We start from the raw sequence: 18878 nt of genomic DNA on the forward strand, positions 1-18878 counted from the left end.
AAAAAAAATAAAAAAGGAATTTTGATGTCATATGTACACTCGACCTACGGGTCCATAAATAATAGACATGTTTTGTAGAAGTCTCATAAAATTTTTAAATTAATTGCAACTTAACTAAACAAAAAAAAATAGAAAAATTGACGTTTTTGTGGGGTTAGGTGTAGGGGATGGTGGGCTAAAAATGCGATGGGTCGTAGTTTTTAATCACATATAACGTAAAGAAATGAAAAATGGATATTAAGACTGTATCGATCTCAAAAAATAGCATTAAACCCGCAAAAACCCATACAAAACTTAAAAAAACATGGTTTTTGGGGGGTTTAAAAGTGTTTGGCCCAATTTTTGAATATTATAAAATACTAAGTCATTTCAAATTATACATAATCTATCAACAAAACCTTGGGTTGATCTATTTCAGGGGTGGCCAAGCTCCTTGATAGTCAGAGCCACTTTTCACAAGTTAAAATTTTACGCGAGCCGCAATTAAAAACGTATTCAAAAAGTATGTAAAAAAAATTACGAAATATTAAAACTTAATTACATTTTTTTCATAATTCTTCTTCTCGTTGTCATTATGCCCAATAAGAAAGTCGAACTTGCTATCACTTATCACCTATCCATCTTTAACCCATTTCGTCCACGCCTTCCGCTCTCCTGCCATGTTCTTCACCTGTTGCGCTGTTTTGCCGTCTCTTGGTCCCGATTTCCTGGATTTGTTCCATCCACCCCTTTTTAGGTCTGCTCCTTCTTCTTTTCCCCTGTCTCTTGGCATCTGTCACCTTCTTTACTAGTCTGTTCTCGTTCATTCTAGTTATATGTCCAAACCAATTCAAGTTTCTTTTTTCAATTTTTTTCTCTATTGGTCCCTGTCTTAGCACGTTTGTAATGTTTTCGTTCCTTTCCCTGTCCAACATTTGTTTTCCTTGTTTTGGTAATTCTTTAAAATTTGGTGAATAATTTGTGGTAGCACTTCTCAGTAATTCTTTCTGTGTTAGAATTTCACGAATTTTAAAATGGAATTAAAGGGTTCATACAAGTACGTTGTTCCTAATATGGAAATAATTCGACCAATCATCCTTTTTTAATTTAGGGTATGAGCTTCGATTTTGGTACAAATTTCCAAAATTCGGTAATCGGCGTCGTCTTATAGTTTTATTTTCGAGCTTGATCTTCTTACGTCTCTATTAATTTTAATTCTCCAAATGTTCTTTGGGTCATATATTGGTAATAAAAAAGTCACCTTATGGACTATGTTTATTTTAAATGAATTCAGAAAAAAATGAAGAGACGATTTAAAATATTTTAAGTCTTGAAATCAATTTTGGAGTTCGGTTAATATTTCTTCTGCCTTTCTTATTTACTCGTACTCGTTAAGATTTTCTAGATTAATATTGTAAGAAATTTTTTTAAGTCGAGTAAAATGACTAAATATGTATACAAATCGGTCTTGAGTGAGTTGATTACTAACTTTTGTGTCTCGCCACTCTTAATGTTCTTTCGCGTAGTTTTCGATGTGTCGTATCACTCTTAGTTTGGATGGAAATAGAATTTGTTACAAAGTTGCATTTGGTATTTCATTTGTTGTCAGTAATTCAAAAGACATTCTGAAACACATACGGAACGATAATATTTTTTTTAAATGATAACACAGAATTGAAAAGGATCTCGGGTACATTTATCGAGAGCCACAAAGTAATTCTTCAAAGAGGCGCATGTGGCTCGCGAGCCGCAGTTTGGCCACCCCTGAATCTATTTTGAAGTCTATAAAATTGAGAAAATCCTCAAAAACCCCCTAAAAACAGTTTTCCGGATTTTTCAAGATGGCGCAGTTGACGGAAAAATCTGAAAAAAATCAGAGGGATAGTTTTTGATAAAATACACAAAATTCAAAAAAAAATTGGACCTGCAGCCATCTCCAACAAAAAGTTACAAGCTTTAAAAAAATATAAAAAAAATTTGAGTTTATGTACACTCGACCTACGGGTTCATAAAAAATGGACATATTTTATAAAAGCTTCAGCTACATGTGTGAATTTTTTGAAATTTTTAAATCAATTGCAACCCAACTAAAAAAAATTAAATCTAAAAATCTACGTTTTTGGCCGTGGGGGGAGGGGTAAGGGGGGTGGCGAGCTAAAAATCCGCATAATCTCATTTTTTAATCGCATAGAACGTAAAAAATAAAAAAAATTGAATTCTGGGAGTGAGGGCATTTTGCCTATCTTAACGGGGGGTGGCACCCTTTAGACCAGCGTTTCCCAACCGGTGGGTCGCGACCCACTAGTGGGTCGCGGACAGATTTCAGGTGGGTCGCGGACAGATTTCAGGTGGTTCGCGGCGTGGCTCTTACAGTAGCTGAGTATATTACATTATATATCATTATGGGTGAGGGATGGGTCGCGGATATAAAAAAACATCAGAAGGTGGGTCGCCAGACGTAAAAGGTTGGGAACCACTGCTTTAGACCACACATAGTGCCAAAATGTGTATCGGTTGCGTTCGGTCACAATGAAGTTATTATAAAAATATTAACAATACTTATTTGAACTGTCAAAATTTTTATTTTATCATTTCTTGTTTAAAAATAATAATTTCTCGTTTAAAAATAATAAAATTGATAAGATACTCTTAGCTGAAGAGAAAGTATTAATAATAAAGATATTTTATTTAGTCAATAGTGTGCGCACTGTCAGTTAAATAATAACGTGGGCCTAACTTTTACTATATTCAAGTACACATAAGTACATACTGTGGCACACGCAGGTATTTTTCAAAATTTTGGAATGTGTTTAAATCGTAGAACAGAATTGTTTTTAATACAGATTGTAATCCTTTACAAATAATAGCTTCTCATGACTTTTGATGTAAAATAATTAGGGAAGCAGGAATTTAAGAGTTTAGAATTTTACATTGAGTTTCCTATGTCCCGTTTTACGATTCACCACCCTTTATATAAATTCATCGGTAGATCGGCTCCAAGTATTGCAGGGGTGACGACGCAAAAACTAACGAAGGAACGAACAGACTGCGAATGTATAAACAAAAGCGAACTTTTTGTTGAAAAACTAGGTATCTAGATACTGTTCCTGCTTGCTAAAGAACAATATAGAAAACACCATTCATCATTTGATGATTTTACAGTTTTTATTATTTACAACTAATTTTAATTACAAGGGAAATCTCTACTTTTCAAAACTCATATTTAACGTAAATATGTTTGCCTATCTTTCAGGGCCAAAAAGTAAATAAAACGATAATAAATAAATAATTTCTATATATTTCTATTAAACTGCACATCATTTGTTAATAATTTAAAACTATATCAGATACTATTATAATGAATCTGTTTATCTACAATTTAAATAAAAATGTAAAATAGTAGAAATTATGTGCACAACTGTTAGTCATTTCAATTCCTGTATTCCTTTCGTCGAATAGCGCCACGCCCCTGTGTTTACAATCCAGGTTGATTTGTCATCGCAACTGTCATTGAGGTAAATACTACAATCTACAATGAATCAATGAAAAAGTTTTAATTATACTCAATTAAGCACTTTCTTAAAGTTTTTAGATAATTATTGAACACTGTTTTATATGCAAGTTTTAAAACACGACATTTTTCGACATGGACTACGGGAAGAAATCACCAACAAGGGGCACACCTTCAGTGTATTCTCACACAACTTCAAGAAGCAATGCTAATCTACACAGGTCTTCTAGGAGTTTAAAATCGTTGAAGATACCTTGGTACCAAAAGCCCCTTGTACAAGATGCCATATTTTTAGATGTTCAACGTGCTTCCTTGATTGCAGCTATATTTTCATTGGTATGTTTTGAATAACCTACTACCTACTATATAGAAAAAGTATAATATTCTTATTTCTATGAGCCCTAACAATAGTCCTGTCGCCAGGGGGGGTACAACGGCCTCCTGTATTCAGATGGACTTACCCAAGATTTTTTTATGTATTTTGACCTATAGAACACGAATTTTTTGGGTAACAGTTGATCCGGATGTCGATAAGATTGTTATAAACCAAGAAGTTGAGGAATCACATAACAGCGATTTCTCGTAAAACAAAACAATTTTTTGTATTTTTTGGGCCATTCCAACCAAAAAATGTTCTTACAAATTTTTTCGTAGGATGCATAGTTTTCGAGATAAACGCGGTTGAACTTTCAAAAAATCGAAAAATTACAATTTTTGAACCCGAATAACTTTTGATTAAAAAATAAAATAGCAATTCTGCTTACCGCATTTGAAAGTTCAAGTCCAATTTTATCGGTTTTAATTATTTGTATTGCTAAATATTTATTATTTTATTGTTAAACAAAGCTATAAACAGCTAGTGCTTGAGTGATGTTTTCAATGATTTCTCATTTAAAATCGAATGAGTAGGTAGCAGAGGTAGAAGTGCAAGCGGGGCTATTTTTATGTAGCATGCATTAAAACGCATGTATTAGGCACGGGAAACACTATGTGTTTATAGCTTTTTTTAACAATCAAAAAATAAATTTTTATCAATGCAAATATTCAAAACAGATATAATTTGACTCAAACTTTTAAAGGCGGTAAGCAGAATTGCTATTTTATTTTTTATTCAAAGGTTATTCGGGTTCAAAAATTGCAATTTTTCGATTTTTTGAAAGTTCAACCGCGTTTATCTCGAAAACTATGCATCCTACGAAAAAACCTGAAGGAACATTTTTTGGTTAGAATGACCCAAAAAATACAAAAAAATGTTTTGTTTTTCGAGAAATCGCTGTTATGTAATTCCTCAGGTTCTTTGTTTATAACAATCTTATCGACATCCGGATCAACTGTTACCCAAAAAATTCGTGTTCTACGGGCCAAAATACATAAAAAAAACTTGGGTAAGTCCATCTGAATTAAGAAGGCCGTTGTACCCCCCCTGGCGACAGGACTACAACTATATATTGCAACAAGGAGTTATTTTGAGAATAATCTCCCTTACAGACATCAAATTTGCTTTAAATGCTATAGATAACTTTGTCCCAGATACGTTTGGTCTAGGAAAGTTTTAATTTAGCCCAAATGTAAGGATTCCTTTTTTGAATTTTCATTAACAATGTTTTTCTTTGGCCTGCTCGAATAAATCATAAAAAATATCAAATTTATATTGCAAAAAAGAACCAATTAAACATATAGGCCTGGATTCCACGTACCAAAATAAAGTTGATTAATAGCAACCTGAAAATTTGATAATAGCTTAACAGTGTCTAGTCGGACAAACTTTGATGTATGGGAACAGGTGAAGTTTTAATTGTGGAACATGATTTTAATTATGGAACGTGTTATCCTGACAAGTTTATGATTGTGAAAAGTAGCAGGTAGTTTTTAAGTTTATTCAATAGCAAACTTAAAATAATATATGAAAAAATGTTTGTCTGACAAATATGTTGGACATTTTAATAAGTCCGACATGTAGAACCTGGCTCGAATACATAAATTGGCATTATATTCGTAAAATAACTCAGATTCAGATTCGGATTCGTTTATTCATGTCAATAACACAAGTGTTTAACACATGTCAAATAAAATTACACAAAGATTTGGACGCAATACAAATTAAAAAGATGCACCATACGACTAAGAGTATTAATAACATTAAATACTAACATTAAAATCACATTAAATTTGATTACATTAACAATGGACATTGCTTAAAGTCATAAAATCCTAAAATTTAAATGCAAGAAATTCCTCATTACTATAAAAAACATTTTCTAACAAAATATCTTTAATTGTACTCTTAAATTGATTTAATGGAAGACACTTTAAACTATCTGGAAGTTTGTTGAAAAATTTAATAGCCCAGTATCCTGGCCCAGTTTGACACCTCCTCAATCTCCAGTAGGCTGGCACGAGATGGTGTTTATATCGGGTGTCATGTTGGTGTATGTTCTCATGGGTTTCAAAGTGCGCCCCTCCTCTCTTGATAAACATTAGGTTCTCAAGTATATATAGAGATGGAACAGTGAGAATTCTTAGGGACCTATATGCTTGCCTACAATCATCCCTATACCAAAGACCAGCAAGAACTCTAACTGCCTTACGCTGCCAACCAAAGACTGTCAACATTTCTGCTGAATGACCCCAGACTAAAATGGCATAGGCTAGATGAGACTGAAAAATTGCATGGTACGCTGTTATTAAGACTTTATGTGAAACATTAGATGCCAGATTCCTGAGTACAAACAGATTTTTTGCTAGCTTTTTACTTAGACTGTTGATATGTTCACCCCATTGAAGCTTAGGATCTAATAATACACCCAGAAATCTGACACTGCTCATACCATCATTTACATTCTGTGTGTCTCTGAGAGAAAAAACAACTCTGTTGGTTTTTGCTGCATTGAGCAGTAATCGGTTTACGCAAAACCATTCATTGGTCACTGACTGTGCAGACATAGAACCATCAAGTGACTCCCCAAGTGTATCAGTTGTAAAAGACACTGTGGTGTCATCAGCGAAGAGTGTGTACTTTGCATTTGTGTTAATGCTCGTAAGGTCATTAATATAAATTAGAAAGAGAATGGGTCCCAGAACAGAGCCCTGGGGAACCCCAATATTAACAACACTCTTCCCCGATAACACCCCAGAGACCCTCACAACCTGTGTTCTGTTTTCTAAGTAAGATTGAACTAGTTTTACACTGTAAGGACAGAAGTTGTATTTTTTGAGTTTTTGCAAGAGCATTCCATGATCTACACAGTCAAATGCCTTGCTCAAGTCACAAAACAGAACAGTATTAAACAGCAACCTATGAAAGGAGTCTACAATATGTGAGACCAAGTCCAGTATGCCAAGTACTGTGGATTTGTCCTTTCTAAAACCGAACTGAGAGTCTGAGAAATAGTTATTATTTTCAAAAAATGTGGTTATTTGTACTGCCATAGCTTTTTCAACAATTTTAGAGATTATTGGAAGCAGCGAAACAGGTCTATAGTTTTCTGGATTCTTAACGTCCCCTTTTTTATAAATTGGTGTAACAATTGCTTTTTTAAGGACTGATGGAAATTTATTTTCTTTAAAGCATAGATTTATTAGTTTAGTGAGTGGGCTTATAATAATATTTTTAATCATTTTAATAAGGTTAACATTAAATCCATATATATCATGGCTATTTTTATTCTTTAAGCTGTTTATTATATCCCTCGTTTGATTAAAGGTAATTTCAAGAAATGAAAAGGTGTTTGTATGATTGACATAATTAATTTTATTAATAAAGTCAATATTTAATTTTGGAATGTCTTTAACTATATTAGTGGCAATTTGGGAAAAATAATCATTGAACTGGTTTGGCGTGATCTTGTGATCTTCTAATGAAGACCCTGATTTTCCTCAATATTTGTTTATCATGTTCCACATGGTTTTCTGTGGATTTTTTGAATTTAATATTATTTGGTCATTTGACCTCACTTTGGCTTTCTTAATTTCATTTTTATATTGATTTCTGAATTGTTTAAGTATATGATGGTTATTATCATTTTTATGTTGCCTATAAAATTCTTCTAAAAATTTTAGATGTTCCCGCATTGCCTGTAGGTCATTTGTAAACCATGTGATTTTTTCAGATTGGTCTGATCTTACTCTATATTTTTTTGTGAAAAAGATTCTAAAAAACAACTTTCAAGAATATTCATAAAGTGACAGAATTTTAATTCAACATCAGTGTTATCTTCATAGATAAAATCCCAGTTTACTTCCGATACTTTGTTGAAAAACATGTTCTTACCTTTTTCAGTTATAGGCCTAATAAGCATAGTTGTCTCAGTAAAACCTGTAACCTTTTTTTGAATCTCAAATTTGACAATCTGGCCTTTGTGATCTGAAAAACCAGTCTCAAAAACCTCAGCAGAGTACAGGGGCAATCCAGGATCCATGAAAATGTTATCAAGACACTTATTACCCCTTGTCGATTAATTTATAGTCTTGACTAGGTGAAAACCTTCCAGAACGCCTTGAAGTTTACGGGCACTTGCATTGTCAACAAGAAAGTCCACATTGAAGTCCCCAGCAACAAGGACTTGTTTATTTGGGCTTAATGTGCCTAGAACTCCTTCAAGAGAGTCCAAAAAGATGTCAAACGGGCCAGAGGGGCTATGGTATACTGCTAAAACTAACAAGTTAAAATCTTTTAGACATATACAACAATATTCTATACAAAAATCAATTATAAAAGTGTCATTATTAACAACATTAAAACATATAGTATTTTTGACGAAGATCGCAGAACCCCCTCCTCTATTTTGTGACCTTGCCGTGTAGTTGGCCAATCTGTAGCCCTCAATGTGGACTGTTTGGATTTCCTCGTCTGCCAGCCAGTTCTAACATACAGTTGTTATGGCTCACAGAAAAAGTATAATTTTCTTATTTCTATATAATTATTGCAATCTTACGGAGTTTAAAGAGAGTAAAATATTTGTTCTGTTGCAGTTGCTGTCAATTTTTACTATAATAACTGCTTGTTTTGATCTATATTGTTATGCTATGGCTGCCCCAGGTTCAACACACTACGGATACTATGTTATATCTTTCCAGTTTGTATATGTAGGAAGTAGGCATGGTAAGAAATGTATACTCAAATAAAAACTCTTTTCTTTATTATCATTAATTTTTAGTAAGAAACACTCTAGTGATGTTCGCTGGTTTTTCCATTTTACTTTCAATGGCTGTTTTTGTTACTAGCATTATGTTGATCAACGCCCTAAGAAAGGTAATGTAGTTCCGTCATAAGTCATAAGTGTAACATTTTAAATATAAATCATTATTGTACATTTTAGGAATACGAAAAAAGAATGCAGCCATGGATATATACTTTTGCAGCCTTTACCATATTCCGATTTCTTGCATTCCTTTTCTTCTCTATAGTAAATGATATGATTTTTGCTTATAACATTATAATGTGCCTTTTGTGGATCATATTTCTTGTGTTAAGCGTATATGGATGGGTTCTAGTATATTCATTGTATATTGAGCTGTCTGAGTTGACCAGGTTAGAGGATTTGGCTCATCTAAGGGTAAGTTAAACAGTATGTAATTATAATAATCTTCATTACTTAAATAATTTGTATGTGGAGAAAGACGGAATACATAAATATTTTATTAAAAGCAGTAGAATTGTAGAACAATAAATGATAAGCCCATAATATGTTTCCAAGAAAGAATAGAAATTGAAAGTTAATAAAATGTATGGTAGTTTGGCAAGTATAATAGAAAACATATTAATAATATGGATTTAAATCAAACAGTAAATATACCTTGTGCCATTGAAATATTAAACTTACGAAAACTTGAATAGCCAACAAGAAATAACAAAAAGAAGTTTATTAAAGATAAAAATGATCACAAAAAAGACAAAGAAATATAAAGCAATGTTAACAAGGTTGCTAAGAGAAAAAAGAGAGAAAGCATATGGAAAATAAACTAATAGAAATAGATGAGAACTACAGGAATAAAGGAATAAAAAATTCAAATAAAATATGCAGCTCATTCTATTTGATTAAACGCTAGTATGCTTTTTCTCATAAGGATCTTTCAGTGTGTCACAGTTTTTTGATTTCTTTCTAACGCATTAAATTGTATGTGACAGAAAAAAACGCAGATTACATTTCGTCGGTGACATCTATAACATTTATTCTAGTTGTCATTAGATGGCGCTATAATCGAAAATAAAATAATTTGCGACTTATATAGTATAATATATCTACGAATATAATCTGAACAATTTAAAAGACTATACATATACAAATCAAAGAAAATACTATTTTATACATGCAATAAACACAATTGATGTTCTTATGCCAAATTGCAAATAAAATTTGACAACTGTCAGATTTAACTAAAATGTCATGTCACTAAAATGTATGTTATCACGGACTTACCTTTTTTTCTATCATTTGTAACGCACTGAAAAATGCTCATGAAAAGAAGCATATTTGCATACTTGGTAACTCATAGAATAATATGATTAACTATTGTTGGTATTTTCTACAATGTTCTGCTTAATACCAGGAAGTATTATTGCATCATAGGCTTCTTAATAAAAGCAAAAAATCATTGCAATATTTTTTTTACAAGCTGACTTTTGATAAGCAAAAAGGTAAGGTGTTCTGCCTTTTGTGTTAATTGGTCGTAATCATATATATTATTTTATTTTCTCATTTTTTATGAACTACGCATGTCTCATATTTTTATGGTTTTTGGATTGCCTGGATCAGAATCATGTAGCTATTACCCTATGTTTTAGTAATAATTGTATACTTCATTTGAAAATTATTGATAGCATATTTTTGAACCGTCTTATAAAAAGACTGCCACATACACTTCTTGTGCTATCGTACATTTCCAAATTGAGTGTAGGTATAGATGTAAGTAATTTTTCAGTTTTATAGAAAACTGCTTTAGCCTACGGCCAGATGAGCGACAATTACTGCTCTTACAGCGCTGTAATTGTCACTCATCTGGTCATAGGCTTACTGTCTTGGTGTACCATTTCATTAAGGGATATGGTTTGAAATCAACATTTCAAGCACATTTTTGTGAATTTTTTTTTGAAAGTATGGTACCTTTATTTTATTTTTAAATTAAAGATATTCAGTACAATTCAAAGAAAATTCAACAAAAAAATTGAAGAAAAAATTTTGAAAAATAAGCCAACGGTGGCAAATTTTTACAGACACCTCAAAAAAAAAAAAGATTTTGTGGAGGACATCAGAACTCGCCATTGGATGATGTAAAACAAAAAACTAAAAAAGATTTTATTAGTTTAAAATAGTGTATTAAACAAAAAATATCTCGACAGCGTTATCTAATGAGATGTCTAAAGAAGATCTATGCAAAATTTCAGGTGGATCGGTCAAGTAGTTTGTGAGTTACAATGTCGGCAGCCTTTGAAAAAAGTAGTAAAAACTACAATTTGTTTTTTATCTGTCAAATCGTAAAGTGATGCATTCCGGAATATGTTTTTGAATCGCGGAGTAATTTACAAAAGAGAAGGTTAAGAGCTGTTGAACGTTTCTCACTATGCTTAAGCGCGCTGGCGCGAAGATGCTGCAAGGTAGGGATATTCAGCATGCTGTATTTCCGATAAATTTGCTCCAATCCATCTGAAATTTTCAGAGAGTATTCTTGAGGTTACGTACTTTCATTTAAAATAATAAAGCACCACAATTTTCAAACCATTCCCCCGCCCTCTTAACCCTTTCAGTGCTAACTTTTGAAATAAGACATGCTGCAGTTCTTACTGTCAATGAAAGTGAGAATGTACATGTGCCATAGATCCGTCTCAGGAGCACTGTCTAAAGACTCGGCCTGACACAGATCCGTGCCATATGCTGCGAAAGGGTTAAATAAATTAGGACCGACAGTGTAACCATCCCCATTCAACTTTAATCACATAATCTTATATACCTATGCTTATTTTCCAGATGGGCACCATGCAGTCCCTAAACACATCGACAGCCCCGTCTCTGGCGGGCTCTCGCCCAACGACCCCACACAGTACAGTTTCGACGATGCCTGTTTAGAAGAAATACCTCTGGACACCACGCCCGCTTATTGGCCGCAAAAGTCCAAACCGCCCGTCGTCTCTACGATATATTGAAACTATTATCTCATTTGTGTTGATCAAAAAATGTTTAAAAGTGGTGGCAAACTTATTTTTTCGGCTTTAGTAATCGATGTATCGGCATTAGGGCACAAAATGCCAAACAATCGGGAGGTTAAGGTTCAGAAACTGTTTCCTAGTGGCATTGTTTTTCTTTCTTTCTGCCCCTAAAAACGATTAAAATCGAGAGAGAAAATTCCAATTGTAGCAGCCAGTCTAAAATGAGCTCTCATTGGTCGTGACGTCATAAAGTTAAAAATGTTTAAGGTCTGCGCCATTAATTCATTAAGTTTGATAATTTGTTTACTAGTTGTAGTCATTTTATGGTGTATCTCGTTTTATAAATCTTTACATAGTTGCCGTGAACTACATATTTTATAATATTTTCGTGGTTTCGTTGAGACAATTTTTTAAAATGACCGAATAGGGTTTTTTTATAGGGCAGTCTGATAACTTACCCATTATTAACATAAAAATTTATTATTATGATTAGTTTATTTTAATTTTATAGTAAAAACAGTTATAAAGAAATATTTTATTGGTAAATATCATTCAATCTGTAATGTATATCTACCAAAATATAGATAGCTAAAGTTTTATTTTCTTTTTGTTCAAAATACACTTGATTTATTAAAAAAACTGCTAATCAGACAACAGGTATTAAATACTTGTTTTAGAATTAGCTTTACATACATGAAGACCTTGACATTGAACTAAAATGTCTTTAATGTCCTTTCAGCATGCATGTAACCATTTTATTAAACTCCGTTTCTTATTGACTGGTAATCTAATAAATATTTTATTGAGGGTTTTAATGGTTGTATTTTTAAATAATGGTACTAAAGAACACTTATAGTGTTTACTTTTATTTTCCATAGTAAACACACACAATTCAATACTATCTCTTCAAAAATTGTATCAAACACCAATGCAAACAAAATGGTTTTATACGAAACAGGAGAAATGTCATTACAGAATATAACTTGGTGACGTCACATGTGTTCGCGCTCTTTTCGATCGTTTGAAATGATTTAAATACACAAACGATTTTAAATTTATATTGTGTATATAAGTTATGAGTTTTTAAGACGTGAAATTTTGAAAATCTTATTTTTAAACGAAACAACATTATTATGTAATAAAAAAATGTGCAACTTCCCTATTCGGCTAGATAATTTAAACCGAAAATGGCGGCTTGGTTTATGATTTTCTCAAATTTGAAGTAATGTTGAATGTAGTAGCCAAGTGGAATATGAACAAAAACAAAGGCCATCAAAAATAGGCCAAAATAGGCCATCAAAAATGATTAGTTTTATATAAAAAAAGAGTTAAATTATTTCCTTTTTCTGCATTTAAAAAACTTGCTCACTAAGAAAGACGTCCAGTATTCAACAAGAAATGATGGTACCAGAGAGAAAGATAAATTAAAAAATATGTTGAAAACTTGGGAAATTTTTTCTAAACAAAACCCAATTGGTAGAAATCTGTGCTATCAATTCAGCACCACTGGCATTGTCCCTTATTATATTTATTTCTATAACATGTTAGAGGTTTAGTCCCAAGTTATAACTAAATTCAACAATTTTTTTATTATTCTTCGAAATTTATAAAAAAAAATAAATAGGAAATATGACAAGTATGCATACATCTAATAAAAATGAGATAATATTAACAATATATCGTTGAGACTAAGGAATAGTTTCAAATTAGAGAATAAGGTAATAAGTTCTTGGCACAGCAGCGAAAAAATCGGTTTTTATTAAAGAAAAATTCATTTGTTTTTAATATATCCTCACTTTACTTCAATATAGTACATCTATGAATGTTTCTTTAATAACCGAATTAGATTTCTGAGGTGTAATTATGAAAAACTGTTCATAATACCAAGCACCGGTGGTTGTTTCTCTTCATTTGGACAAAAATTTTTTCCAAGGCACAAGTTCTTTCAGATTTAGGTATAAATAAAAGTCAAACAGACCCAAATCAAGCGCTTACGATGAATTATCTCAAAATTAATACTTCAAAACCTTTAATTTTGGAAACTAGGATTTTTTATCTAGTTTTTTCATTGTTTTGCCTTTTGACTGGTAAATAACTAGAAGAATAGCAGTGGAATCTTAACTATCTACTTGATCAATCTATAATCTAGATCGATCACCTGTGATTATTCAAGATATTTTCCTCAGTACGTGCTGTTTTAGTCGTCTTTAACGTTGACCATCTTCAATTTATGTTGGAACATTTAAACTCTGCTGACCACTTTCTTTTATTACTGCTAATGAAACTATAGACCAACTTTGAGAGAACTTTCGGGCGCCCTGCAGTTCATCAACACGAATCTACCTTATCGGTAGAGTCGACGAGAAGTGCACGGTAAATTGAAGGTGTAATTACAAAAAAAAAAAATTATGTATGTCTTTGTACTCACTTTATAATGCTCAAAGAATTACGGGATCTGAATTTTAATGTACATTTCTTTATAATTCTCGTATCAAAGTTACTCGTGAAGTTAGGCGTATTGATGACAGTTGACCAACTGCAGGCGACCCAGAACTTTCGTGAGCTATAAGGTTGTAATTCCCTTTGTATTGCCGCCATCTATGGGCTATGCCGGGAACTTTTTACCTCGGAGATCATGAGTCAAACTCGTTAATTTTTTAAAGCAGTAGGTACAAAATTTATTTACATAAAACTAGCTGCTGTATATGATATTTTATTATTTTACTATTAATATTGATATGCTTAGATGTTATTAATGAGTTTGACAAGAACATTTTGTATAAACCTTTATTCTGGTAGATTCTCTGTTTTTGACAGAGTGAGTTCACCTTTTTATATATTTTTTTACAATCTGCTATTATTTTAAGGTAGTTTTAGTATATATAATGTACTGACTCGAATGGTAAAGAACTGTTTGATTTGTTACAACAAATAAGTTTGTCTTAGAGAAACATAAAACGTATTTGTACATTATTCAGTATTCTTTGATGTATTTAAATATCAGGAAGGATTATATAGGGAGCATTGTAATTTATACTACAAGAGCTGTACCACAATCAGAACAAAATTCATGTAAATCAACTCATAAGAAATTTTACTCTGAATTACTTCGGATTCCTTTTTCGTCTCTTTCAAGGCCATATGTTAATAACTACGTATCAAGTCATCATTAAAAATCGATCTCACAACTATCTCGATCCTATGGCACCTTTACCTTAACTTTTCTGTTCATTTTGGTCGTGATAGGTATTGATATTGGATATTGGCAAAAATGATTTCAGTGTATTTGTAAGAAACATCTCATAGTACATTCTTCCTTTCTCTGTATTTTCATTTAAAGAACGTTTTTTAAGACATAAGACGTTTTTTAAGACATAGAAAACATCAAATAGCATATATGGACCTTTTGTCAGCTTTTTTTAGTATCCAATACTCTGGTATATAGAGGAAAATAGAACATAAAATAAAGTAAGTTATCAATCGAAGTAGCACAGAAAACGACAATAAATATCGTTCCCATACCACCAGATTGACAACAGGTTGAATACTTTCTTTGGTTACAACCTCCCGAGATTTTCAAAAATTATAAATCATACAGGTTGCTGAGGAAATTAACATGAGAGAATTTTAAATAATTCACAACTCATCTGCTCAGCGTGGTAAAAGTTCCAACAAGAAAGATTCTTTAATACTCCTACAAAAGAGTAAATGAATTAAAAATGTATAAACATTTTCAATTTCTTTGCAACACGAAAATGCAGCAGCTCCATAACACTCTGGTTAAATCGGAGAGTGCAGGAAGAGTCTATACCGGTTCCGGAGGTCTTTTCCCCCTCATCAGTAGTCCCATATTCTCTCTCCGATTTGTGTATTATTTAGCAGCCTTATTCTACCACTTGCTGCTTATTTGTCCACCACGTCACTGAACCATAGTTTATCATTGGTCTCATGTGGATAACCATAGGGGTATTTTGCGGTTGAGCCCTCAATTCTTACCGCACATTCTTCTACATCTGCCCAAGGACATAATAGCTTTCTGTGTGGTTTGCATTATGTAAGTATTTCATGTAAGCCTAGGATCAAAATATACCACTAGCTATTTTGTTTCTTTGTCAAATGATCTCTTCCTCCCAGCACCGGTGGTTTTAGTCCCATCTTTTTTGTGAAGTTGACGATTTTGGTTTTTTGATCATTGACTCTCAGTCTCTTTTGTCTACACCAGGTATGCTTCTTCTCAGAGGCATCTTTCAGTGCGTCACAAGTGACAGAAAAAAAGGTACGTCCGTGATACATACACGTTTATAACATTTATTCCAGTTGTTCATAGATGGCGCTATGAACAACTGGAATATGCTATGTTCAACAAATGACTTTAATCACGGACGTACCTTTTTTCTGTCACTTCCAACTTAATGCGTTAGAAAGAAATTGAAAAACTGTGACGCACTGAAAGATGCCTCTAAGAAGGACTATATCAACTATATTTAGCTTACTTTCTTCCAAAAACTACCTGATCAAATTTGTCCCTGACGTTGATTACAATAGCGTATCGTCAGCGTATCCTAGACAGTAATACCCTTCTGCGAGCAAATTTTTGAGAAAATCATCTACCAAGGGTGCTTAAAGAGGTGACAGAACTCCTCCTTGTGAACAGCCTCCACCTGCTCTTGCTTCGATGGTTGCTTTACCCAGAGTGGATATTACTTTCCTATTCTCCAGGGATGTCTTTATCCATCTGCATATTACCGCAGGTGTGTCTCGTCTACTCATTGCTTTATCAAAGTTGGTAGTAACATTATTAAATGCCCCTTCAATATCGAAAAAAGCTGGTATAGGGCTTTTCATCGATTGTCATTTGTTTCGAGCTTCTGTCATGTGTCACCTAATATTAATATATCTACGTCATACGTCTTTGGTTTGTATTATTGTATATACCAATAACGTATGTCGTAGATATATTAATATTATGTGACATATGACAGAAGCTCGAAACAAATGACTGTGAATGAAAAGCCCTATTCAACAGTTTTATTCTACCAGTTATGATTTATTGAATGGAAACCGTGACACTTACAGAGTTGTCAGCCAATAGATTAAGGACAACACAGAAGGCCATCGAACGAGCTATGTTGGGAGTAACTCTTAGAGACCATATGCGAAACGACGACGTGCGAAGAATTACGCAAATGAAATTGACCTGGGTAGAACACGTGGCACAGCAAATCAACGACAGGTGGACGAGAAACATTGTACATTGGAGACCACGCTAACACAGTCGTAGTAGAGGAAGACCACAAAAACGATGGCTAGATGACATCAAAGCCAAAGTGAGGAGAAACTGGCACCAAATATCAAAACAGAAGAGTGGAGAGCCATTGGGAGGCCTTTGTCCAGGAGTGGATACAAATAGGCTGAAGAAGAGAAGAAGAATCAGCTGATTTGTTACAAAGCTATCAATGTATGACCTTGGCCATCAAAGAGGACTAAAAATCTTAATCATTTCAATATTATATTTCCATGGAATTTGTTCCGATATTGGTAATATATCATCTTTATCATTTTCATTTTATTAAAGCAAATTCTTTAGAGCAGCGGTGCTCAAACGGTCGATCGCGATCGACCGATCGATCGCCAAAGTTTTTGAAGTCGATCGCCATCCACGGAAAAAAATACACATGGGAAAGGTGGTCACTGCGCTAACTTGTGGATAATATGAAGTGCCATGCACTTCATGAAGTGCATTAACATCCATGGAAAATTAAGATGAAAAACATCTTCAATTACAACTCTCTGTAGTTACAACCTTTTATCAAATAGAAATGTGAAATAAAGTTTTTAATTTTCAAATTTTTTTACTAATAGCAGTCGATCGCTGGACGTTTGCAGTTTATGTGGTAGATCCCATGCAGTGTAAGTCTGAGCACCACTGCTTTAGAGCGTCTACACATTGTCATGTATTAAGTACAAAGTATTATTATATGTATAGTATAGCAACTATGTACGCTTCAGCCCTACCAACGCAAGTGTACAGCACCATAAATCTGACGTCATAGACGTCTTTATTGTGGTACAGTGTTGCAATTTTTTAGATCTATATATTAGGTGTCACATCATGAGTTTACTGATTAAATCTGACACTCTTATTTTCACATTAACACATGCATTCCAATTTTTTTATATTTATGTATATGTAGCTCTCTGTTATGAATTAGGTGTAACTGCACCTTAAAAAGAATCTCAAATACATTCCAAGTGAAAAACACTTACATATTGAAAGTAAAGCTTCTTGACAATCGTATTGAAACATGTAATCGATTTTGTTATGTCGAATGTAACTAAAAAGATAATATTAGTTGATGGAGGATGCAGAATCTATTTTTGATTACATGCCTTAGCAGTGCCTACGCTGTTTTTTATTTGACAAACGTATTTTGTTATTGGCGTTATATTTTATATTGATAAAAAGTATTTTTATGTAACTGCAATGCTTAACCGTCCATTTTTAAATGTTTTTAGTATTGTTTTTATTGTATAATAAAAGTTATTTGATAAATTCTGTTTTTATTTCATGATTGCTCTTACCATAAAGAATATCCATAAAGTAACAAGGACTTCATCTGATGGAATAACAAAAAATCAAATAGATCACATCCTAATAGAAACCAGGAACTTCTCTAATCAAATTAAAAAAAAAACAAACAATCTCAAATGCAAAAAAAAATATCAAGAAAAGAACTTACTAACATTTAAAATTCTTGAAACAACTCCAAACACTAGAAAGGTATCTAAATTGCCTTGAAAAAGAAAACACAATAGATGAGAATTTAACAGCTAACAAGAAATGAGACAATGTAGAAGAACAAGTAAGGAAGCAGCAAATCATGTCCACACAGCGATATAATCAATGGGAAGACACTAAAAGAAAATTATGCATAATTATAAACGTATGCAACAAAGGAGAACACAGGATAAGCAGCAAACATATAAAGAACTCAGGAAGGAGGCAAAACATGTAGGTATATCAGAGGAAATAGCAAACCTTGGAAAACCAGATTATTCAAAAGCTTCAATTGCTAAAGGGGCAAAATGAAACGAGAAAGTTCTATAACATCCTAAATAAGACAAGAAAAAAATTTAAACCATGGCTGACGATGTGTATGGACATATCATTAGTACCAGTGATGCAGTACAAAGCAGATGGGTTGATAACAGTTGTTTTTATTTCGCTAGGGTTGATAATTGGAA

The 18878-nt window shown here is 32.8% G+C and overlaps 1 protein-coding gene across 1 annotated transcript; it reads left to right on the top strand.

Annotated features, from left to right (window-relative positions):
• Nucleotides 1–3429: 3429 nt before the first annotated feature.
• LOC114337819 (uncharacterized) lies at nt 3430–18186 on the top strand. Its single transcript, XM_050651264.1, has 6 exons — nt 3430–3494; nt 3565–3826; nt 8462–8591; nt 8647–8741; nt 8809–9045; nt 11455–18186. Exons 2-6 carry the CDS (start codon nt 3626–3628, stop codon nt 11551–11553), a joined length of 762 nt encoding a protein of 253 aa, XP_050507221.1. The 5' UTR covers nt 3430–3494; nt 3565–3625; the 3' UTR covers nt 11554–18186.
• Nucleotides 18187–18878: the final 692 nt, after the last annotated feature.

This window comes from Diabrotica virgifera, chromosome 5, assembly GCF_917563875.1.
Source record: "Diabrotica virgifera virgifera chromosome 5, PGI_DIABVI_V3a".
Lineage (NCBI taxonomy): Eukaryota > Metazoa > Arthropoda > Insecta > Coleoptera > Chrysomelidae > Diabrotica > Diabrotica virgifera.

What these genes read in the sequence shown, in the direction of transcription:
- LOC114337819 (XM_050651264.1), top strand. Translation starts at nt 3,626, where the DNA reads ATGGACTACGGGAAGAAATCACCAACAAGGGGCACACCTTCAGTGTAT. An exon ending in TTGCAGCTATATTTTCATTG is followed by an intron (nt 3,827 to 8,461) that starts GTATGTTTTGAA and finishes GTTCTGTTGCAG; the next exon opens with TTGCTGTCAATTTTTACTAT. An exon ending in AGGATTTGGCTCATCTAAGG is followed by an intron (nt 9,046 to 11,454) that starts GTAAGTTAAACA and finishes CTTATTTTCCAG; the next exon opens with ATGGGCACCATGCAGTCCCT.